The following is a 21,502-nucleotide window of genomic DNA, read 5'->3' on the forward strand; positions in this document are numbered from 1 at the left end:
CATTAAAAAGTCAATTTTGCATGATATGTCACCTTTAAAATTAATGTTAAAACTGTTTTAATGTACAGCCCTAAATACAATCTGATAGTTTTACATGACATAGATTTTTGTTTATTTTATTTTACATTTTGAATTTTTGAATGAAGTGATGTTGATAAATTAACACACGACACCACTTCTGTCACATGCTGCCCAGATCTTTATGCTGCATTTAGCTGGTTTGGAAGGCATATATAATAATAATACCTAAGTTTTATATAGCGCTTTTCAAGAACTCAAAGACGCTTTACAAGAGAGACAATAAATAAATACAATAAAGACATATAAGACAAGCAGACGACAAGGGAAGAGGTGGAATAATTAATGTGTGGGGAATGCCTGTTTGATATATTGCTTAAAGTAGACTTTAAAAAGGGTCAATTTGACCCACAACATGTAACAGGAGTGTTAATTAGAAACCATTCCAGGAGACCACTTCATGAAGCAGACTGAGAGAATACCAAGAGTGTGCAAAGCTGTCATGAAGGAAAAAGGGGGCTACTTTACAGAATCTAAAATATAAAACAGATTCTGCTTTGTTTAACACTTTTTGGTTCATTCAATAATTCCATATATGTTCTTTCATAGTTGTGATGTCTTCAGTATTAATCTACAGTGTTTACAATCATTACAATAAATACAAACCCTTGAATGAGAAGGTGTTTCTAAACTTTTGTATTCATGAAACCTGTTTAATCCCACCCTATGTTACAGATACTGTTTCTGAAATCACAAACATATTCAATGCATGACTTTCAGCAGTGGATCTCTGAATCATATTGATTTAAAATCTTATTTACAAACAAGTATTGTGATACTACAGTCACATATCAAAGAAAAACTAACATCCAGTTAGAATAATGTTGTATATTTGTTAGTTTCAGTACTAACAGAGGTGGAAGTCTACTGGATCTAATGTACGTTACATGACTGCCCTCTGCTGTCCAAAAGGTAACATTACCGTCATCACATGGGATCAGTGTGTGGTGCTCCAGAGGACAACAAAGTCAACACAAACAATGTGTTTTCTGTATGTTTGCAGCATTTTGATGGAGGAATTTACTTTCAATGAAACAGATGAGGATCTTATATTTCAGGATTTACCACTCAAATAACAAAAGTGACAAAGTATTCAGTACTTGATTTAGACATTTATCAGAGATGTGTCTTCTACAGATCTACACGTGAGTCCTGTAATCATGCTATCTGTGTTTCAGACCGGTTCACGTCTAACAGCAGGAAGAGGAAATGTTGTTAGTTTGTTTTATGGAAAGTTTGAAAAGTGATTTTGGAAAACATTAATAAGAAAAAGTGACGACAAGATAATGTTTCAAGCTGCAGTTGTGTGCCTGTGTGTAAGTGTGTGTGTGTGTGTGTGTGTGTGTGTGTGTGTTTTATCTCCTATGGGAAGGGGTTATCGGGTGTGTGGTTTAAACTAGCATCCAAGAACATGGCCAGGGTGCCCAGGGTGGTGATGATGACAAACAACCAGAGGAAGAGTCGGTCCACCACAAGGGCGATGAACTGCCAATCTCCTGTCATCTGGAGGGAAAGCACACACAAAAACAAACACACACATTCACACAAAAGCACTGGATGTGAGTCCTGAGTCAGCGGTGTGCTGTATGTAAGCAATGACACGTGAACATCCCGGGGCGTGTTAGGAACAGGCTGTGCTCAGGAGCTGCAGACACACTGAAGAACAAGCTGCCTGGCAGAGTGTGTCGAGTCGTGTCGTGCACATTTCTCACCGTGTCATCCGTGTCTTGCTTCTTCAGCTGCTCGGCCATGTATGTCACGGCACCGATGGCTGACTTCAGGTTGGGAGGGAGGATCAGACAGAAGCTGTCAGAGTCCGGGAGCCGCTGGAGCTGCACTGTGCTCTCACACCTTGAAAACAACAAGGAGAGGGTGTTTCAACAGAGACATTACACTCTTTTTCATGTGTGGAGATGTTTGTCTGACAGCAAATCAGGACGGTACAGAGTCCCAGAAGAGACAAGGGGGGACATTTTTTTAGGTTCTCAGGATCCTGAGTAACTTTCTCGAAATCCTGAGAAACTCTCATGAGATTATGGAAGAAGTATCTCGAGATCACTGAAGATTCTCACTCAGGTGAATTCCTACTGAAAGTAAATTCACACATTCATCTCGCCTGGGTCAATAAGCTCATCAGCTGAGCACTGCTTTTACAGGGCCGAGAACAGCAGCAACACAGGGTTTCAAAAAGGAGAGTGCACTCTGTCCAATGTAGGAGAAAGTACAGATCAAGACTCTAGTGGGTTCATAGAAAACAAAACTCAAATGAGCCTTCAGCTAGTCACCCTGTCATAGAGTCTTAATCCCTAAAACCCTTGCAGTAGCTTGACGTCCAGTGTAAACAGTTCCTGTTTGTGAGTTTGTGTGCATATGTGTATATGTGTGTGGAGCACCTGCAGACAGCAGGAGAGAGAGGCTGCAGCTACACCAACAAAGCAGCAAAAATTCAGCAGAGTTATTTATTAATAGATAACTGTTCTGGTATAAATATTTACTGTTATGAGGTGAATAAACCTCTAATATATATACAGGGTTCCCACTCTTTTCCAGAGATCATTTTCCAGGACATTTCCAGGACATTTTCAGTGATGATCAAGCTGGTATGACAGTCTAAATTTAGTTCCTAATTTAGTTCCTAAATAGTCTAATAAGTTCCTCTCAGTGGAAGTCTACATTGAAGACATGCAGTCTATGACTATCCATGAAATCATCTCTTACATACTTAAAAATTATGGCAAATTGATTACAGAATAATTCAACCACAGATGTAAAGCACTTCACTTTATTAGTGCAACCAAGTAACAATGATGGGCAACTCTCATGTCAGCTTTCTCTTTTCTCTATAAATATAAAATGAGCTAAGTAAAAAACAAAAGAGCCTGCAAAGGACTCTGGAAGCTGCCTTACTGAAATGAATAAATACTAATAATAATCAGAGGATCAGTGCATAAATTGACCTAAATAGAACTGAATGACAAAAATGGCCACAAATGTTGAATGGGGATGTGTTTTTTTAACCTCGTCAGGTCGCACGCAGTCATGTTGGAATCATTTTCCAGGACTATATGTGATTTTTCAGGACATTTTACTTTTTCTCCCATTTTCCAGGTGTTTTCCAGTGCTGGAAAACTGGTCAAATGTTTTCCAGGTTTTCCAGGTTTTCCAGGTTTTCCAGGACGCGTGTGAACCCTGTATATATACAGTAGTGCTCATAAGTTTACATACCCTGGAAGAATTTGTGAATTTTTTTTGGGCCATTTTTCAGAGAATATGAGTGGTAAGAGAAAAAAAAATTCACTCATGGTTAGTGGTTGGGTGAAGCAAAATTTTTATCAAACAACTGTGTTTACTCTTTTTCTATCATAAAGACAACAGAAACTACCCAAGAAATCTTAAATTCTGCCAGGGTATGTATACTTATGAGCACATCTGTATATATATTGTCTTTATATTTTGTTTTATTTAGCTTTTCCATTGTACACAAATACACAATAACAAACAAACAAACAAACAAACACATGAAACAAAAACAGACAAATTCATAAACATTTAAACAAAAGAAAACAGAACAAACAACACAAAAACAAGCCCTCTTTAAATAAAAAAGTAAGCTGATACAAAATAAAAATAACATACATTTTTCTTTCATAACTCAAATGATGCATCACTGTAACAATTATTTTCATCAACAAACATGTGTGTTTTAATATTTGATTATTTCTTCGTCATTTTTCAAGAAGAACTGCATCAAAACTTATATTTTGGCCCCTTTAATACACTTATTATTTTATTTCCTTCTTTCCTTCACTTTTCTAAAGTGAGGCAGCACATGTACAGACATTCACAACAACCTTCCACAAGACAGAGACCGCAACAGAGCAATGCATATCTACAGTATATACCACCATATCCACATCCAGCACTATATGTTTCCTGTAGAAACCTTCCCCAAGGCTGGAGAGGAGTGAAACCTCTGAAATGTACTCAGCAAATGAAAATCTGCCTGCATTTAGAGGAGGTTATTTACAGCAGCCATTCTCAACCCTGGGGTCCCGACCCCAATGGGGGTCGCGAGATGATTTCTGGGGGTCGCCAAATAATTTTCGAAAAATATATCTAATATTATATTACAGAATTTCAGTCAGGGAGCTGTTCGAGTTGCTTTGTGCTTCATTACTTTTTCAAAATGCATTGTATCAACTAAATTTGTATGAATTGACCTGTGCGCGTGAGGGGGGTGGGGGGGGGTCGTGGACACCAGTGCATGTTAAATTGGGGGTCGCGACTCAAAAAGGTTGAGAACCGCTGATTCACAGATCCTGCATGATTCTATTTTTGATCTATTTTATTATATATCTTTTTATATTATTAAAAATATATATATATGTTTAATTTAAAATGTAGAAAAAAAAAAAAGACATCATCAAACTTCCTGAAACTCAACTCAGAAAAACACAGAAATACTCATTATTGGTCCAGAAAACATGCACCCTCCCCTCCAGTCCTCCCTTGGTTCCCTCTCACATAATGTAAAAACACATGTCAGAAACCTCAGAGTGACCTTTGATAGCAGCTTATCCTTTGACAGACATATTAATAAAACCATCCAGTCTTGCTTTTATCACCTTAGAAATATTGCCTGTATCAGATCCATGCTCACTTTTAATGACACCCAGACCATTATTCATGCTTTTATTTCTTCTAGACTAGATTATTGTAATGGGCTTTTAACAGGTTTAACACAAAAATCTCTCAATAGATTACAACTGGTACAAAATTCAGCAGCAAGACTTTTAACTAAAACCAAGAAGAGAGAGCACATTACTCCTGTTTTAATGACCCTACACTGGCTGCCCGTTGCTTTTAGAATAGACTTTAAGGTTTTACTTCTCACTTTTAAAGCACTTCACGGCCTGGCCCCCAAATATATATGTGATCTGCTGTCACCCTACCAGCCCGGGCGCAGCCTCAGATCCTCAGGCAGGAACCTCCTTAAAGTTCCCGTCACAAAGCTGAAGTCTAAGGGTGAGCGAGCGTTTACTGTGCAGGCTCCTTGACTGTGGAACGACCTGCCTGAGGATCTCAGGAGAGCTGCATCAGTATCTTCTTTTAAATCACAGCTGAAAACATGTAATATTGTTTTATCCAAGATGCTACATTTATTTTTAATCTATTTTTTATTCACTGATCGTTTTATTGTTTTACTGATTTTATTTGTTTTACTGATTTTAATTGTTTTAATTGCTTTTAGGAGTTTCTCTTTTAGTTTTTCCTCTTAAATTGTCTTGCAAGCCCATACCCCCCCCCCTTGCTTTGTTCTCTTTATTGTGGGTTTTTATGATGTTAAGCACTTTGCAACGTCTGTTTTGATAAGTGCTTTATAAATAAACTTTATTATTATTATTAGGGCCCGAGCACCGATGGTGGCGAAGGCCCTATTGTAACCCTAAGGGTTTCATATTATAGGAGATTGCAGTTTTGGACCCCTGAACGTTAATGAAAGCGCGAGTATTTTTGCACACTCATTGGGCCTGGTAAAAATTGCAAGTTATTATAGATAGCGCCCCCTAGAGGTAAAAATAACACCCTACTCATCGTTTTTTGAGCTACATGCATGAAAAATTTTACACATATTTATGGCATCCGGACGCACAAAAAAGTCAGTGGCACCCATATTTAAAACTCAACAGGAAGAACGCCACCTAGCTTTGAACATGCAAAATTGGGCCAAAATGGGTCTGTGCAAGGGTGCATACTTTTGCTAATTTCTCCTAGAGCTTTTCTTCGATTCAGTCCAAACTAGTCACATTCTATAGTAAACCCATTGACAATTAATACAAAGTAAAGGCATTCCGTTCAGACGAAAGATGTGGGCGTGGCAGACTTTGGGGCGGGGCATAAAAAAAAAACGTTGGAAAATTGATTTTTGTGACTTTAAAATGCACCTAATTTCACCTCATCCAACACACTCGTCAGTGCTGGGAAAAATTGCGACATTTTATGGGTTTCGCAAAAAAAGTCGAAAAAATGTGCTCACTAGCGCCCCCTACAGTTTTCAAAAACCCCTCCCCATAGGGGTTATTTTGAGCTACATGCTTGAAAAATTTTAAGCATATTCATGGCATCAGGACGCACAAAAAAAGCCTTTTGCACCCATATCCCAAACTCAACAGGAAGAGCGCCACCTAGCTTTGAACATGAAAAATGGCGTCAAAATAAGGGTGCATACAAACACTATTGGCCTTAAGAGCTTTTCTCCGATTCACTCCAAACCAAGGGCAACCTATAGAAGACACCTTGACGAAAAAAAATTATCAGAACAAATTTTGGTCAGATAAAAATTGTGGGCGTGGCATGCGTTGAGGCGGGGCATCAAACGCACATACAGCTTTGAATGTGAAAAACGGGGCCAAAATAAGGGTGCATACTTTTGAGAGCTCCTCCTAGAGTTTTTCTCCGATTCAGTCCAAACAAGGCACATTCTATAGCCGACATATTGACGATTAAATTAGTGATAAAGGAATTCTGTTCAGACAAAAATTGTGGGCGTGGCATGTGTTGAAGCGTGGCATGTGTTGAAGCGGGGCATCAAAATGCACATACAGCTTTGAATGTAAAGAATGACGCCCAAATAAGGGTGCATACTTTTGAGAGCTCCTCCTAGAGTTTTTCTCAGATTCAGTCCAAACAAGGCACATTCTATAGCAGACATATTGACGATTAAATTAGTGTTAAAGGAATTCTGTTCAGACAAAAATTGTGGGCGTGGCATGTGTTGAGGCGGGGCATCAAAATGCAAAGGAGAAACAAGCCCTGCAGAACTATTTTAAACAGCAAGGAAGGAGATCCAGCAGCAAAAATCTGTTGTGATGAGTCAAGCTGCACATCTGGAAAGTTTGGAGGTGTTCTTGGCAATCTGCCAGAAACTTGGAACATTTGCAACACCCAAGGCGGTATAGACTCTCAGATCTAGCTTTTGCATGGTGTTGTGGCAAATATCAGCCGCCGGTTTACATGTGGCGGCGGCTCGCGTAGGCGGCGGCCGCGGGTGTGCGAGGGCCTGTTCATCGCCGCTTGCGGCTTCAATTATTATTATTATCTGACCAAGCATACAAGCCTGAACTGGCAATTTCCCACTTTAGTTAATGTGTAAAAGTTCTTTAAGTTCCAAATAAAGGAAAATAAATTTGATGTGGTCCTTTCTTTCTCTTACTTACAGAGAGCGTATCAAACTGAACTGAAATGTGCTGTTACACGCCTACAAAGAATTCAATTTGCCTTCTGATGCTTTCAGATCCAGCTTTTTTTTCAGAGTCTATAAATAGAAATTTTTGCCATTTAAATGCAGAGAAAAGTAAATATGGGCAAACAGATGATACATTCTTCAAATGTTATATATCAATAAACATCTCTTGTTTAATTGGGGATGTCTCTCTTGAAATTTTAACTTGTTGAAACAGTAAGAAGGAAAACCTCCAGCAGCAGTCTCCATGAATTCTCCCTGAGCTCAGATTGATGTTGAACATGTCAGAAGTCAGCAGCACAGCATGATTCACCTCTGCAGAAACAAAACCAGCTCTGACATTAGCTGTCCGCTGTAGGTCATCCATTACAAAGGAAGATGTCAGTGTTGTCACTTCATAACAAACACTTTGTCCTTGTGTGTATCCTCTAATCACTGACAGGCAGAGCTATACGTCGGGCCCCTCTCTGCAGCTGAACGCTGAGTGACAACAGCAACATACTCCCAACACTGACAGGGTGACATTGACACAACGCTGGGTCAACATTTATATGATGCTGTGACCTCTGACCCCTTCATTCTTTCCCTCACACAGCTGTTCCATGAAGCAAAACATACGGGCAGAATCTTATTAACAGCGTTCTTGGAGTGCCTTCATGCCTGTGTGAATAACTCTGCAGCAGCTCATGAATACATGATGTGAAAACATATCTGAGGAATAACTTCAAGAGAGGAAGGTCGTACTATAATGTGAGGAAAAATAACGGCATGATTCCTTCTTGTTACTAAGTCTAAGCTTGTGTTAAATCATCCCCGGGCTGCAACACCATCATACCAACTTTTGTAAACCAATCCAACAAACAGCTTAGAGAGATTTCACATGAAATCAGCTCTTTGTTCATTCAGATTACAGCTCAAGGACACTTTAAGCTGGGAATCAAACCATTGCCTGACTGGTGGATGACATGTTGTAGAAAAAGAGTAACTAGTTTAAAGGATTTGGAATTTTCTGCTTCAGAACATCTCAAAGGACAACATGAACTACTAGTTGAAACACTAAAAACTGCACTTGATCATTTAAAAATCCCTCAGTTGATTTACTCTAACTTGTGTTCTCTTATTTGAGCACTTCCTTCTTAATTTGCACATTCACATTTTTTTCTTGTGCTTGTATTGATTAACTCATACATCCCTATTTATTTTCTCATTAGTTGAACAAAGGATGCTCTACACAAGCGGCAATCTCCGCTAACTAGAACTGAAGCCAATGCGGAAGTGTTAAAAACTGCAGTTCCTCGAGTGTCCACTTGAGGCTGGCTTTGGAGGTACCGGAAACCCTCAAACACACCCATTCAAAGAAGCTGATCTTTACAGCAGAAATAAACATGGTACAAGAAACAAGTGTAGTCTGAATCGCTCACTTCTTTATCTAAAGCAGCAATTTCGAGGATATTAAGATTAAGAGTTTACAAGAGGCACAGCTGACTTGATTGACAGGCGGGAACACTGTAGCTGTTGGCTAGGAGGCTCAAAGCCTGTTGAGTTCAACATTTCCAATATGGCTCCCGCTGACGATTCAATCAATCAATCATTCTTTATTTGTATAGCGCCAAATCCCAACAAACGTTATCTCAAGACTCTTTCCAAACAGAGCAGGTCTAGACAACTCTCTGTCAAATTATGAACAGAGACCCAACACCAAGACAGGATAAGATCCAGTCCCATCTTACAGACAGGACTCAGTCTGATCTGATCTTAATCCACCATGAGCAGAGCACTTTGCAGCATTTAGCAAGTTACAGTGGCAAGGACAAACTGCCTTTAACAGGTGACATATCATGCAAAATCGACTTTTTAATGGTTTTCTATCTGAAATATGTTTCCCTGGCATGTCTACAAACCCCCCGAGAATGAAAAAAATCCATTCTGCCCCTGTTCTGATTTCTCCACCTTTCTGTAAATGTGTGTGAAACGAGCCGTTTCAGACTTCAGTGTTTTTCATACGTCACAACGACATCCAGTCTGTAAGGAAGTCAGAGCTCGGAGCTTGTTCAGCCCATAGACTGTATAAAATACAACTCAACTCCTCCTCCGTTTTTCATTCCCTGCACACGTGTGTGCTAACAAGGAGCTTAGGAGGGAGGCATGCTAGTTGTAGGCTGTCTTAATAAACACAAAGGTCGGTTTTACTCCCCACGTCTGCAGATTTGAAGATCTAGTGGATGATTTTTATTTATCATGGATAAGTGCTAGTGCTAGTTAGCATAGCTACATGTCGTAGCTGTAGCTGTATACCAAGACACACGTCTACATACTGACAAATAAAACAACAGGAAACACAAAATCTGTGACCAATCCTTCAGAAAGGTCCCGCTGCCTTTCTTGCAGAGGTCGGTTTTACTCCCCACGTCTGCAGATTTGAAGATCTAGTGGATGATTTTTATTTATCATGGATAAGTGCTAGCGCTAGTTAGCATAACCACATAGCTACATGTTCGTAGCTGTGTACTAAGACACACGTCTACATACTGATAAATAAAACAACAAGAAACACTAAATCTGTGACCAATGGTTCAGAAAGGTCCTGCTGCAGGCGCCTCTCCATCAGGATCAGATTCTGGATCAGATTCAGAGGGTTGAAGTAACGCGGGTCTGTGAGCAGCCGTGTATATTCAGCCAACATGTAAACATTAGATCAACGTGCTGGAGAGCCGAGGGCACATCCACTTCCTGAGGGGGCGTGGCCAGAGGGAAAACAGAGTGTTCTGAGGAGGACTGAAGAAGAGGGGTTTACAGGCAGACCAAAATCTGATTTCAAAGTGTTTTTTTTAGCATAAACTTTAAGACATGTTTTGGGGACCTCTTAGACCAATATATATTGATGAAAAAAGAATGATATGTCACCTTTAACAGGCAGAAACCTCCAGCAGGACCAGACTCATGTTAGACACACATCTGCTGAGACCGTGTTGGAGAGAGGGATAGAGGGAGATGAAGAGAGAGAGGGAGCAATGATAGTGATGAGATGGATAGTATTCCGCCAGAATTGAAACTGATAACGATGAACCTACGAGACAAGGGAGCTCAGGGACTCCAGAAAAGTCTATGGTTAGTAACTTTAATGGGACAGGCAGAGTTAAAGTAAGTGATGAGGGGGTTGGGGGAAGGGGGTGAGATAAGATCCCAGTGTCTCAGTGCACCAGTTCCCCCGGCAGTCTAAGCTTATAGCAGCATAACTAATAGAGCTGGATCAGGCTTGGACCAGCTAACTATAGTTGTGCCAGCTGTGTGTGAATGGGATTGGTAAAAAGTGTTTGGCTCTTTGCGTAGCAGCGTCTGCCATCAGTGTATGAATGTGGTGTGAATGGGTGAATGTGATATGTAATGTAAAAGCTCTTTGAGTGGTCAGGAGACGAGAGCGCTGTATAAACACAGTCCATTCAAAGAAAGACTGAAAGGTTACATGCTGGAAAAAGTGATGAAGCACTAGGAGTCATTAAAGGGATCTTTTTAAGCTTGGTTGAACCATGCTCTTTGAACTCAGCCTGTGATAACTTTACTATCTGTGAGGTGCAGAGCTAGTGCCTTTGACCTTTCCTCACACCACCCACCACTGCTGGTCACTTGTCTTAAACTGAGGACTCAGTGCTTTAACAGTAAACCTCTGTTTTCACTGAAAACATGATTATGACCTAACGAGAGAAAGTAGTTGTTAAAAAGCTCCACTGCCAGCCTGAATGAATTAGTGTGAACTTTCGATCCCGTCAGGTTGCATGCAGTTGTTGTTGTTAGTGGCTGCACTGGCAGTGATGACAGGACATGCAGTGTCTCTGTCTCTCTGCATTCTGTGCTGGTATATTGGTCACAGGTATGTGGAGGTGCCTGTAGGACGCAGCCCGCTCTTTAAATGACAGAGAAAGGAATTAAAAGTGAGTCCAATGAGACCAACTCTCACAAGGTGACAGGGCCGTTCATTTCCACTGTGATACTCCTCATGAAGTCGTCTTTGTCATTGAGAGCATTTGGCTGTACACCAACATGTTCAGACTCCTCAAGGCGCCACACAGGAACTGTCAGATCGACCCTCCAGCTCATGTCTTAGGTGTATAGCGTCTGTATGTATGTGTTGTATATAGGGAGGACATTGTTCATGATGTTTAATAAAGTGCAGAACCTTCAGCAGTCAGTGTCATGCGTCATGAAGGAGCGGGACAAGTTATCAGAGTCACAGGGAGACAGCGTGACAACACATGGCCTGCCAGACAATATAAAAGGGAACGGCTGAGAGGGCCTGTACCAGAGAGGTGTGTGTGTGTGTGTGTGTGTGTGTGTGTGTGTGTGTGTGTGTGGTCACAGCTCAGCGCAGAGCTATGTCGGTGCTGTACATGCTGCGTGCCAGTCACATTCCCCGGCTTGTATTCATTACTGCAGATCTATGGAGCCTTTTCGCTGTGACACAAACACACCCTCACACAACAACATATGTGTACCTATAATACCTATCGCACATGTGCATACCTATTTTGAGTAACTGACTCATAATCAACTGTGTTCTTAGTCTTTGTACTCACATACCACGGCAGATCAGGGCCAGAGAGAGAGAGAGAGAGAGAGAGAGAGAAGATAAGTATTCTGAGATCAACGTCACTACTTTTTGAAATTTGTGAGATTATGAAGATACAAATTTGCAAGATAAACTCAGTAAATGTTGCCAAAGAACGTCATCGCCTTTCTCTTTGAAACATCAGACGCTGCAGGTATGCATCATGTCTGCCGTGCTTGACCTTATTAAACTGTACTTTTAGATGGATTTAGCATTTTCATTATGATTCATGTGTTGTATTTAAAAAGTTGTATATATATTATTTTTATTTTTTATTTAAATTTTTTATATTTATTTTTAAATGTATTTTTAATAGATTTTTTTATTTTTATGTATTTATATTTTAATTTATTATATTTGAAGTTGTTTTTGTGTACAGCACTTTGTTTCAATGTCATTGTATTAAAAGTGCTTTATAAATAAAGTCTGATTGATTGATGATTGATTGATTGATTGATTGATTGATTGATTTGTCTCATAAACTAACTTCTTAATTAATTTTGACTTTGACTTAACTGACCTGATGACGCAATGTTTCCTACTCCAACACTTTATCACTTGGTGTGCATGTGGCATTCTCTGTTTTCTGTCTGTGTCTTTGGCATAACCAGGATGTTCAGAATCGAAACAACATGGATCCTATAAAAAATATTACCTGGATTTGTGCTTCTCACAAATATGCAACTTCTATCTTAAAACAAAGGAGAAAATAAGACCCTTTTCTAAAATAAAATTGCATTTTTTGTCACAAATTTGCAACTTTTTGATCTGAAAAATTTGCTTAATTTTTCTTAAAAATAAACATGACCTTTTTTTTAATCACAAATTCATTACTTTTATCTAAAAAATATACAACTCTTTTTGCATAAAGCTGCATTTTTTTTGTCACAATTTTGTTACGTTTTTCTCAAAAATCTTTTTTTCCCCCTCACACATTTGCAACTTTTTTGTTACAATTTTGCTATTATAATCTCACAGATTTGGATTTTTTTATTCCCACAAAGTTGCCATTTTCTCTCCAATTTGTCACTTTTATTCTAGTAAATTTTCTACCATTTTTCTAACCGTTTTGTGACTTTTTTTTTTCAGAATTCAGAATTTGGGACTTTGTAATCTCCCAAATTTGTGATATCAGTCTGAGATTATTACTTGTTTTTTCTGGATCCATTCAGGGTTTTTTTCTTTCTACAATGGTCCTAATACGCCGTCGTACTCCTAACCTACACTATGTTTGATATTAACACTTAGTAATACCTACACTCAGATGCAGACGCACATGCAAGCAGAGCTACAAATTGACAAATCTATTTAATCAATTAAAAATATAAAATATATTTTCTTTGTTTAAAGTTCTCATTACACTTTCCTTCCTAAAGAAAATTGAACATCTCAGAAGCTGAAACCAGTGAATGAAACTAACGGTCATGACAGTCAATTATTAAAATGTTTGTCTTCTATTGATTCTCATTGATTGAGTTTGATTGTTTCTCTGAAGCTTTGAAGCAGATCATCAAACCTGCAGGACATTCTCATAAATATGTGAAGTGCAGCACCTGTCCTCTGACTAACATGTGACAGAATCACACGATAAGAGAGTTGGATGACACTGACTGCCTGATGGTGCCTGATAGTGCCTGAGAGCTCGACCACCATCTCTCCCACATCAAAAACCACAAAGTCCTCCCATGCCTTGATCACACAGTGCTGGTCTTCCCTTCCACTCAACTGCCCACTCTCTATTGTGCCCCCTCCCTCCCCCTCCTCTCTGTGGGATTACCCCCTAATGCCCAACCTAAACAGAGGCTTAGTGTCTGGCGACTGTGGACGGGCTGAGGGGTTTAGCCGGGGCTGAATCTGATGCCTTTGGAACGGGATGAGAGCTGCTCAGCACCAGGCTTGGTTTGGGAACTGTTGAGCTGTTTGTGATGCCGGGGCTGGGTGGCAAGGCGGAGGCCTACTGGCAGATTAGACAGCATGGTTGGAGGGACAGTACGGTTTGAAGGCAGATTCTTGATTTAAATAAAAATGTTGATAATCTTCTTATTGATTGATTTACAGTTTGATGACTCGCCCTGTGTTCATTTAAGCTTTGTGATTTATTGATCTAGAAACAAAGTGTATGATGACTCTGCTTTTCTTGATGACTGAGTTTAAAGGACAAACAAAGAGAGTCAGCAAGTGACAAAACTTTTACATACAAACTTCTGGAAGGTTCCCCTGCCTGTCTTTTACTGCTCTGCACTTTCCCATGATCACATCTGGTCACAGAAAATGAAAAAGAGGGACTATTTTTTGTCTTTTTGATTCACAGTAGAAAAAAATCAAAACAAAAATAAACCTTCACTTATGCTGATTTTCTACGAATTTCAATTTTGTAGTCGTCCTCCTGCTGTGGACGTTCCAGACTCCAGCTGATACGGACGTGCTGGACTCTTGCAGCAACAGCTACTACTCGTCTCATCACTATCATCGCTCCCTCTCTCTCTTATTCTCCTCTATCCCTCTTTCCAGACCCAACTCATTCTCAGCAGATGTGTGTCTAACATGAGTCTGGTCCTGCTCGAGGTTTCTGCCTGTTAAAAGGAAGTTTTTCCTCTCCGCTGTAACTAGCTGAATACTGCAAGGTGCAATGCTCATGGTTTCATCTCCTCCTCTCTATTCTTCATGTAATCATGTCTGTATGATAAACAGCAACATGTATCAGCTGTAGATTAACATAACACGCTCTGAATCGCTATGGAAGATTAAACAGAGATTCGTCTCATCACTATCATTGCTCCCTCTCTCTCTTCATCTCCCTCTATCCCTCTCTCCAACACGGTCTCAGCAGATGTGTGTCTAACATGAGTCTGGTCCTGCTGGAGGTTTCTGCCTGTTAAAGGAAGTTTGTCCTTGTCAGTGTAACTTGCTAAATGCTGCAAAGTGCTCTGCTCATGGTGGATTAAGATGAGATCAGACTGAGTCCTGTCTGTGCGATGGGACTGGATCTTATCCTGTCTTGGTGTTGGGTCTCTGTTCATAATTTGACATAGAGTGGACTAGACCTGCTCTGTTTGTAAAAGCGTCCTGAGAGAACGTTTGTTGTGATTTGGCGCTATACAAATAAAGATTGATTGATTTTAAAACAGAAAATCAAATAACCACATATTTTTCAATTCCTACTTCCTTGCTGAAGAGAAATCCAAAGACCAAAAGATACATGGAACATAAATATCCCAACCCTACTGAAGTTTGAACTTTCAAAGGTATCATATGAGCCTAAAGTTTGCATACCTAGAGACGCCTTGAATACGATAATGAGAAAAACTCAGCCCTGCAGGTGATATATTTCTGATGCTGGTCTGACATTGTTATTGCTGAGGCCACAAACTGGCATACTAAAAAGCCTCTTGCATACAGTTTTTAAAATTCACACTCATAAGGTCCTCCGTATACGGTATTCTGTGCATTAAAAACTGCCCCTACATCAGCTCTGATGTTTTTCTTCCATTAGGTCCTGTTACCTACACTCAGTTCAGAATGCAAGCACTCGTCTGGCTCCATCTACCCGGATCATTAATCTTCTGTGTTTGCTCCTCTCCTGAGGTCGTATTAAATGTAACATTTAATGTGTGAAGCTGAAGGAAGTGTATGTACCGCCGGTGTCTTGCCAGATTCTCTGAGCTGCTGTGGTGAAGGCTGTAACTCTGCCAAGCACGCCGTGTACTTCACTGTAAAAGCTCATCTGGCATCGGCGCTGACATTCACACTTTGGCACACAAAGAAGATTCATGGCTGTGCCGACTTTTATTAACATTAATAGAAAAACATTTCTGATGGTGTAAGGAAGGGGACTACATCTTGGCCCAGAGGGAGACTAAACCAGGCCTCTGAGGGGTGTTAGTGGAGGTCTGTGGTGGCTAATGCTCCTGATGGGTAAGAATATACGTAGACTGTTCATTTTTCTCAAACTAAAAGCTTGTTCTGACTTTTCCTTAAAGGCACAGTGAGGAGGTTTTAACTGACTCACTTAGTAACATGAGATTATCAGTGATTGGTTATTTCTTTATACTGAATTTATGTGCCTGTTGTTTTTCTCATGGCTGATACTGAAACAGGATTAGCAAACAGACGTATGTTTTCTGAAGAGGCTCTACAAACAGGGCTTTGCTAGCTAATAGGGCTAAATGTCTATGAACAAGATTTAATGTTTATGCTGGCATGTGCATGCTTCACCGCTCTTTGATTAATAAAGCCTGAGTTATACTTCTGCGTCGAATCGACAGGCAGAAGAACACATACAGTATGTGCCGCATCTGAACATAATGCAAAAATGAACAGGTTTTTTTCTGATAGCAAAATAATCACTGATCATTTTCCAAATAGAGCAAGAACAGTGCTTTGCTTGTTAAAGTCAACTACTCACAGTAGGGCTGACCCCGGTTGTGGTGGTTGATAGCCTAGCTTCCATACAGATTCTCTGGACTCTTTCTCAACAAAAGGGCTGAGCTGACCAGAATCACTTGTGGCTAAAGGATCTTTTAGCCCCCAGAACTACTTTCCCCTGAACTAAAAGGTTCCTGTGCCCCCATTGTTGTCTGCGTTTCGACCGCGGGCTGAAGTCCCGAGTAGATTGTGTAAATCAGGCCAGTGACGTATGGAGGAAAAAAAAGTAAATGCACTACACCACCAGACCAGTAGAGGGCAGTCAAACAAAGACGAATGCCATTCATCACAGATGACACCATAGAAGCAGACGGACAGGCAGGTATCATTATGAGCAACACAACAGTTAGCCTGTTAGCATGAAGAGACTCAGCTGGCTCTGTTTTAGATGGTGCTATATTTCATCACAGATGGATTCACTGAATCAACACGTGAGAGGAGATAAGCGCGAGTAGCAAAGACGTTTCAACACGGCTTTAAAATCCTTTTGAACTCAAAAAAGCCGTGGAAGAGATCGGCCGGTGTTTTGGTTTAAACAGCGACCCTGTTAACTGGAGACTCTCAGCCGGATGCATCCCTCATAAACGTCTTTAGACGATCATTAAATACCTGATGAGGATATTTTGAAATCTTAATAAAAACTAAACTAGTTTGCATTCCCAGGAACTCCCTGTGTTTCAACAGCTGTGTAAACTCCACAAACACTGACACGTTCAGCTGAAGGTCTCCAGTTTACAGGGTCACTTTTAAAACCGTAACACCGGGAGAGACGCATTCACGGTGGGCTGAGAGAAGACTACTGTTACAAGCTGCTAAATCAAGAGAATCACAACTTCTTCTTTTGAAAAGTACACACACATACAAAAAAGAACGAACAAATAAAAACTAATGAAAGAAAGAGAAATCAAGAGAATCACAGATGTGTGTGATGTTATTGTGGACTGCAGTTAATCTACCAATCAGACACGTTCAGCATTGCAGGCCCTGCCCCCCCAAAGTCCCGGGACCTTTGAAAAGTACTACCCCTCTAGCAGGGCCTGTTTTGGGGCCTGAACTAAATTTAGACCCTGGGTCCACCGCTCAAAACGCACGTAGTTCAGGGGTAAAGTTCCTGCGGTCGAAAAACGCTTAAACACACTTACTGTTGAAAAGCATCTCATACACCACACTTAAAAAAACTGAACTATCCCTTTAATCATAAGAGTCATATCAGTGCAGCATTCATAGTGATTATAACCTGATGGAGTCATCCCCTGGTGGATCCACTTACCTCCCTCTCCAGGGTAAGACGAGATCAGGGTTTATTTTACGAAAGAAGTACTCCCCTCCAGGCTGCCTGCTGATATAGCTTGGGTTGGGCGTGTCCTCGTTAGACTCCTCCTCTAAAAGAGGCTCCTCCGGGTTTGGCCGTGCCATGCCGATGTACTTGGGCAGGAAGTGAATGAAAACCTGTAAAGTTGAAGTAAAGAGATGAGAGTACTGGAGTAGGGTTAGTGTTTGTGAAGAGTAAACGTTAATCCTCACCTTTCTGACCCAGGTGGGCATGATGTGTGTGCTGGGCGTTCGGTGATGCAGATTGAGGACGACCACACTCAGGATGACAGAGAACGTGACCAGGATCATGGTGAACATGACGTAGTTAACAATAATTGGGATGCCGAGGGAGGTTTCAGGGACTTTGTCAGCCAGCAGGAGCATGAAGACAGTCAGAGCGATGAGGACAGAAATGGAGAGGGTCATCTTCTCTCCTGCAGACAGCGGGGACAAAAGAGACTTAATCATAACAAATCTCACTGTGATGCCTTCACAACGAGAGGGGGAACATGATGGGTTCAGTTAGATATAATTAAAGGAACATTTAGATGCATTTATGATTCACAAATGCATAAATAAATTCAGTCTGACTGAAAATGAAAGTTGATAATTAAGAGAAGTACTGTATTTGCTTCTTAGACAATTTCTCAAGGATCCCTTGTTTTAATTGACATCTTCCTTGATTCTGCAAACAGCAACCCTGCCTGTAGTTATTGGTGAAGTGCAGCTCTTAACTGAATGAATCAGTCATCTGATTCAGAAACAGGAGGAAGCAGAAGCATCTCCATCTGAGTTACACAATTCTTCACTGTCTACCAGGCTAAGACTCGGGCTGTCCAACTCTGATCCTGATTTCCAGGACTCGACTCGTGACTCAACTTTGACTCAAGCACTGATGACTCAGACTTGGACTGAGACTCTGGCATTGACTGCATGCCTGAGCCTCTGTCTTACATTCTGATACAGACTGTTTTATTGTGTTTGAGGCCCTAATGGAGAGAGGGCTGACAAGTGCATTCAAGTGCATGTGCCGTCTTGTTCAGCAACAGTTCATGCCAAGATGCCTACATAAGATCCAGTCCCATCTCACAGACAGGACTCAGTCGGATCTCATCTTAATCCACCATGAGCAGAGCACTTTGCAGCATTTAGCAAGTTACAGTGGCAAGGACAAACTTCCTTTAACAGGCAGAAACCTCCAGCAGGACCAGACTCATGTTAGACACACATCTGCTGAGACCGTGTTGGAGAGAGGGATAGAGGGAGATGAAGAGAGAGAGAGAGAGATGATAGTAATGAGACGGATAGTAGTAGTAGCTGTTGCCGCTGGAGTCCAGCACGTCCGTATCAGCTGGAGTCTGGAACGTCCACAGCAGGAGGACGTCTGCAGCAGCTCAGAGGAACCTACGAGACAAGGGAGCTCAGGGACTCCAGAAAGGTCTATGGTTAGTAACTTTAATGGGACAGGGAGAGTTAAAGAAAGTGATGAAGGGGTTGGGGGGGAAGGGGGTGAAATGGGATCCCAGTGCGTCAGTGTGCCAGTTCCCCCATAAGCCTATAGCAGCATAACTAAGAGCTGCTCCAAGCCTGATCCAGCTCTAACTATAAGCTTTATCAAAAAGGAAAGTTTGAAGCCTACTCTTAAAAGTAGAGAGGGTGTCTGCCTCCCGGACCCTGACTGGTAGATGATTCCAAATGAGAGGGGCCTGATAACTGAAGGTTCTACCTCCCATACTACTTTTAGAGACTTTAGGTACGATGAGCAGGCCTGCATGTTGGGAGCGTAGTGTTCTAGAGGGGTAATAGGGCACTATGAACATGTGCGGTATATCCATTTTGCACTTCATGTAAAGAGTCTTTGAGTACCTAGAAAAGTCTAATCAATTATTATTTCTTATTATATCAAAGAACCATTGAGAAGAAGACAGGGGCAAGCTTAAACTTTGAGACAGTTGTCCAGGATGAACCCAGCAAAGTAAATAAGAAGCTAAAGGGACATTGACTGCTGATAACCTAAAGGCTGATTTATACTTCTGCGCTGTAGCTTTACTGACGATTGAAATCTCAGACATGAGTCAGAATCTAGTGTTAATGAATAAAATGTGTTTTCTACACATCCAAAAGTTCTCACACACACCTGAGGTACATGAAGCAGATAGTTCAGAGTTAAACTATGGTCCTGTTTATAAATGCTCAGGTAATGGGGGCACTTGGATTCTTCTCTGGTAGCTCTTGAACTCAGGACCAGACTCAGACTGGAGGTTTGGTAACTTGGACTACAGTCAACAACATTGTGAGCTGTTCACCATGCACATGTAACCTCAGCCAACATGTCTCTTTGTATATCCTGAATCTACTAATGCAAAACTAAATGACAGTTCTTTGGCCCACTCTCAGACTTTGACGTGTGTTACCAGTAGGTGTGTGAGTGTTTAATGCAGTCCTCAGTAGGGGTGTGCCATCTAAGGCACCTCACGGTTTGATTCGATTATTCAACGGTTATCACGCGGCTACTTCATACTTAAAAAAATGTATGTTTGTCAGTATCCATTAATTAAAGTAACAAAACAAATTTATCTCCATTATCTTTTATTTTAACAAATCACCATTTAATAAACGGATCAGTAAGTCAAATACTTGAAATGTCACACAGCTCTAAACTCTCCTTATGAACTTTAAAGAGGAGGCTGCATTATTGCACTTCACAACTTAAGTTAGCTAGCAAGAACAGGGCTAACCCACTTTAATGAGGGATGGATCAAACCTTTAAAGGTGACATATCATGCAAAATGGACTTTTTAATGGTTCTCTACCTGAAATATGTGTCCCTGGCATGTCTACAAACCCCCCGAGAATGAAAAAAATCCATTCTGCCCCTGTTCTGATTTCTCCACCTTTCTGTAAATGTGTGTGAAACCAGCCGTTTCAGACTTCAGTGTTTTTGTTACGTAACAACAATATCCGGTCTGTCACGGAGTCAGAGCTCGGAGCTTGTTCAGCCCATAGACTGTATAAAATAATACTGAATCCCTCCTCCGTTTTTCATTACCTGCACAAATGTGTGCTAACAAGGAGCTTAGGAGGGAGGCATGCTAGTTGTAGGCTGTCTTAATAAACACAAAGGTTGGTTTTACTCCCCACGTCTGCAGATTTGAAGATCTAGTGGATGATTTTTATTTATCATGGATAAGTGCTAGCGCTAGTTAGCATAGCCACATAGCTACATGTTGGTAGCTGTGTACCAAGACACACGTCTACATACTGATAAATAAAACAACAAGAAACACTAAATCTGTGACCAATCCTTCAGAAAGGTCCTGCTACAGGCGCCTCTCCGTCAGGATTAGATTCTGGATCAGATTCAGAGGGTTGAAGTAACGTGATCTCTGAGCAGCCGTGTATATTCAGCCAACATGTAAACATTAGATCAACGTGCTGGAGAGCCGAGACCACATCCACTTCCTGAGGGGGCGTGGTCAGAGAGAAAACAGAGTGCTCTGATGAGGACTGAAGAAGAGGGTTCTTCAGGCAGACCAAAATCTGATTTCAAAGTGTTTTTTTGAGCATAAACTTTAAAGACATGTTTTGGGGACCTCTTAGACCAATATATATTGATGAAAAAAGCGTGATATGTCCCCTTTAAACAGTGCAGAAGTTGGTTGAACTCAGAACAATCCGTCTAATCAACACTTCAGCCACCGGTGTCACAGATCGACCTGTCGCTCGGTGTCTGTGTTTACCTGCTATCAGATATGATCTCAAGCAGCGTCTTTTGGATCAAACCATCTACAGGGAGAGGAGGGGTGGATGTTTTGGGGGGTGATTTATAAGGCTCACGC

At 40.9% G+C, this 21,502-nt stretch overlaps 1 protein-coding gene across 2 annotated transcripts in view; it reads right to left on the reverse strand.

Moving 5' to 3' along the window:
* Positions 1 to 1,170: 1,170 nt before the first annotated feature.
* chrnb1l (cholinergic receptor, nicotinic, beta 1 (muscle) like) overlaps positions 1,171 to 21,502 on the reverse strand; it is a 118,138-nt gene continuing 97,806 nt past the window's right edge. For both annotated transcript variants that reach the window (XM_034676561.1, XM_034676557.1), the window contains exons 8-11: positions 17,874 to 18,097; positions 17,620 to 17,798; positions 1,791 to 1,929; positions 1,171 to 1,581 (exon numbers count right to left, since the gene is read on the reverse strand). In XM_034676561.1, the coding sequence (XP_034532452.1) occupies positions 1,441 to 1,581; positions 1,791 to 1,929; positions 17,620 to 17,798; positions 17,874 to 18,097 (683 nt within the window). In that variant the 3' untranslated portion in view covers positions 1,171 to 1,440. The remainder of the gene's footprint in view (positions 1,582 to 1,790; positions 1,930 to 17,619; positions 17,799 to 17,873; positions 18,098 to 21,502) is intronic.

Source organism: Notolabrus celidotus, chromosome 23, assembly GCF_009762535.1.
Source record: "Notolabrus celidotus isolate fNotCel1 chromosome 23, fNotCel1.pri, whole genome shotgun sequence".
NCBI classification, from domain to species: domain Eukaryota; kingdom Metazoa; phylum Chordata; class Actinopteri; order Labriformes; family Labridae; genus Notolabrus; species Notolabrus celidotus.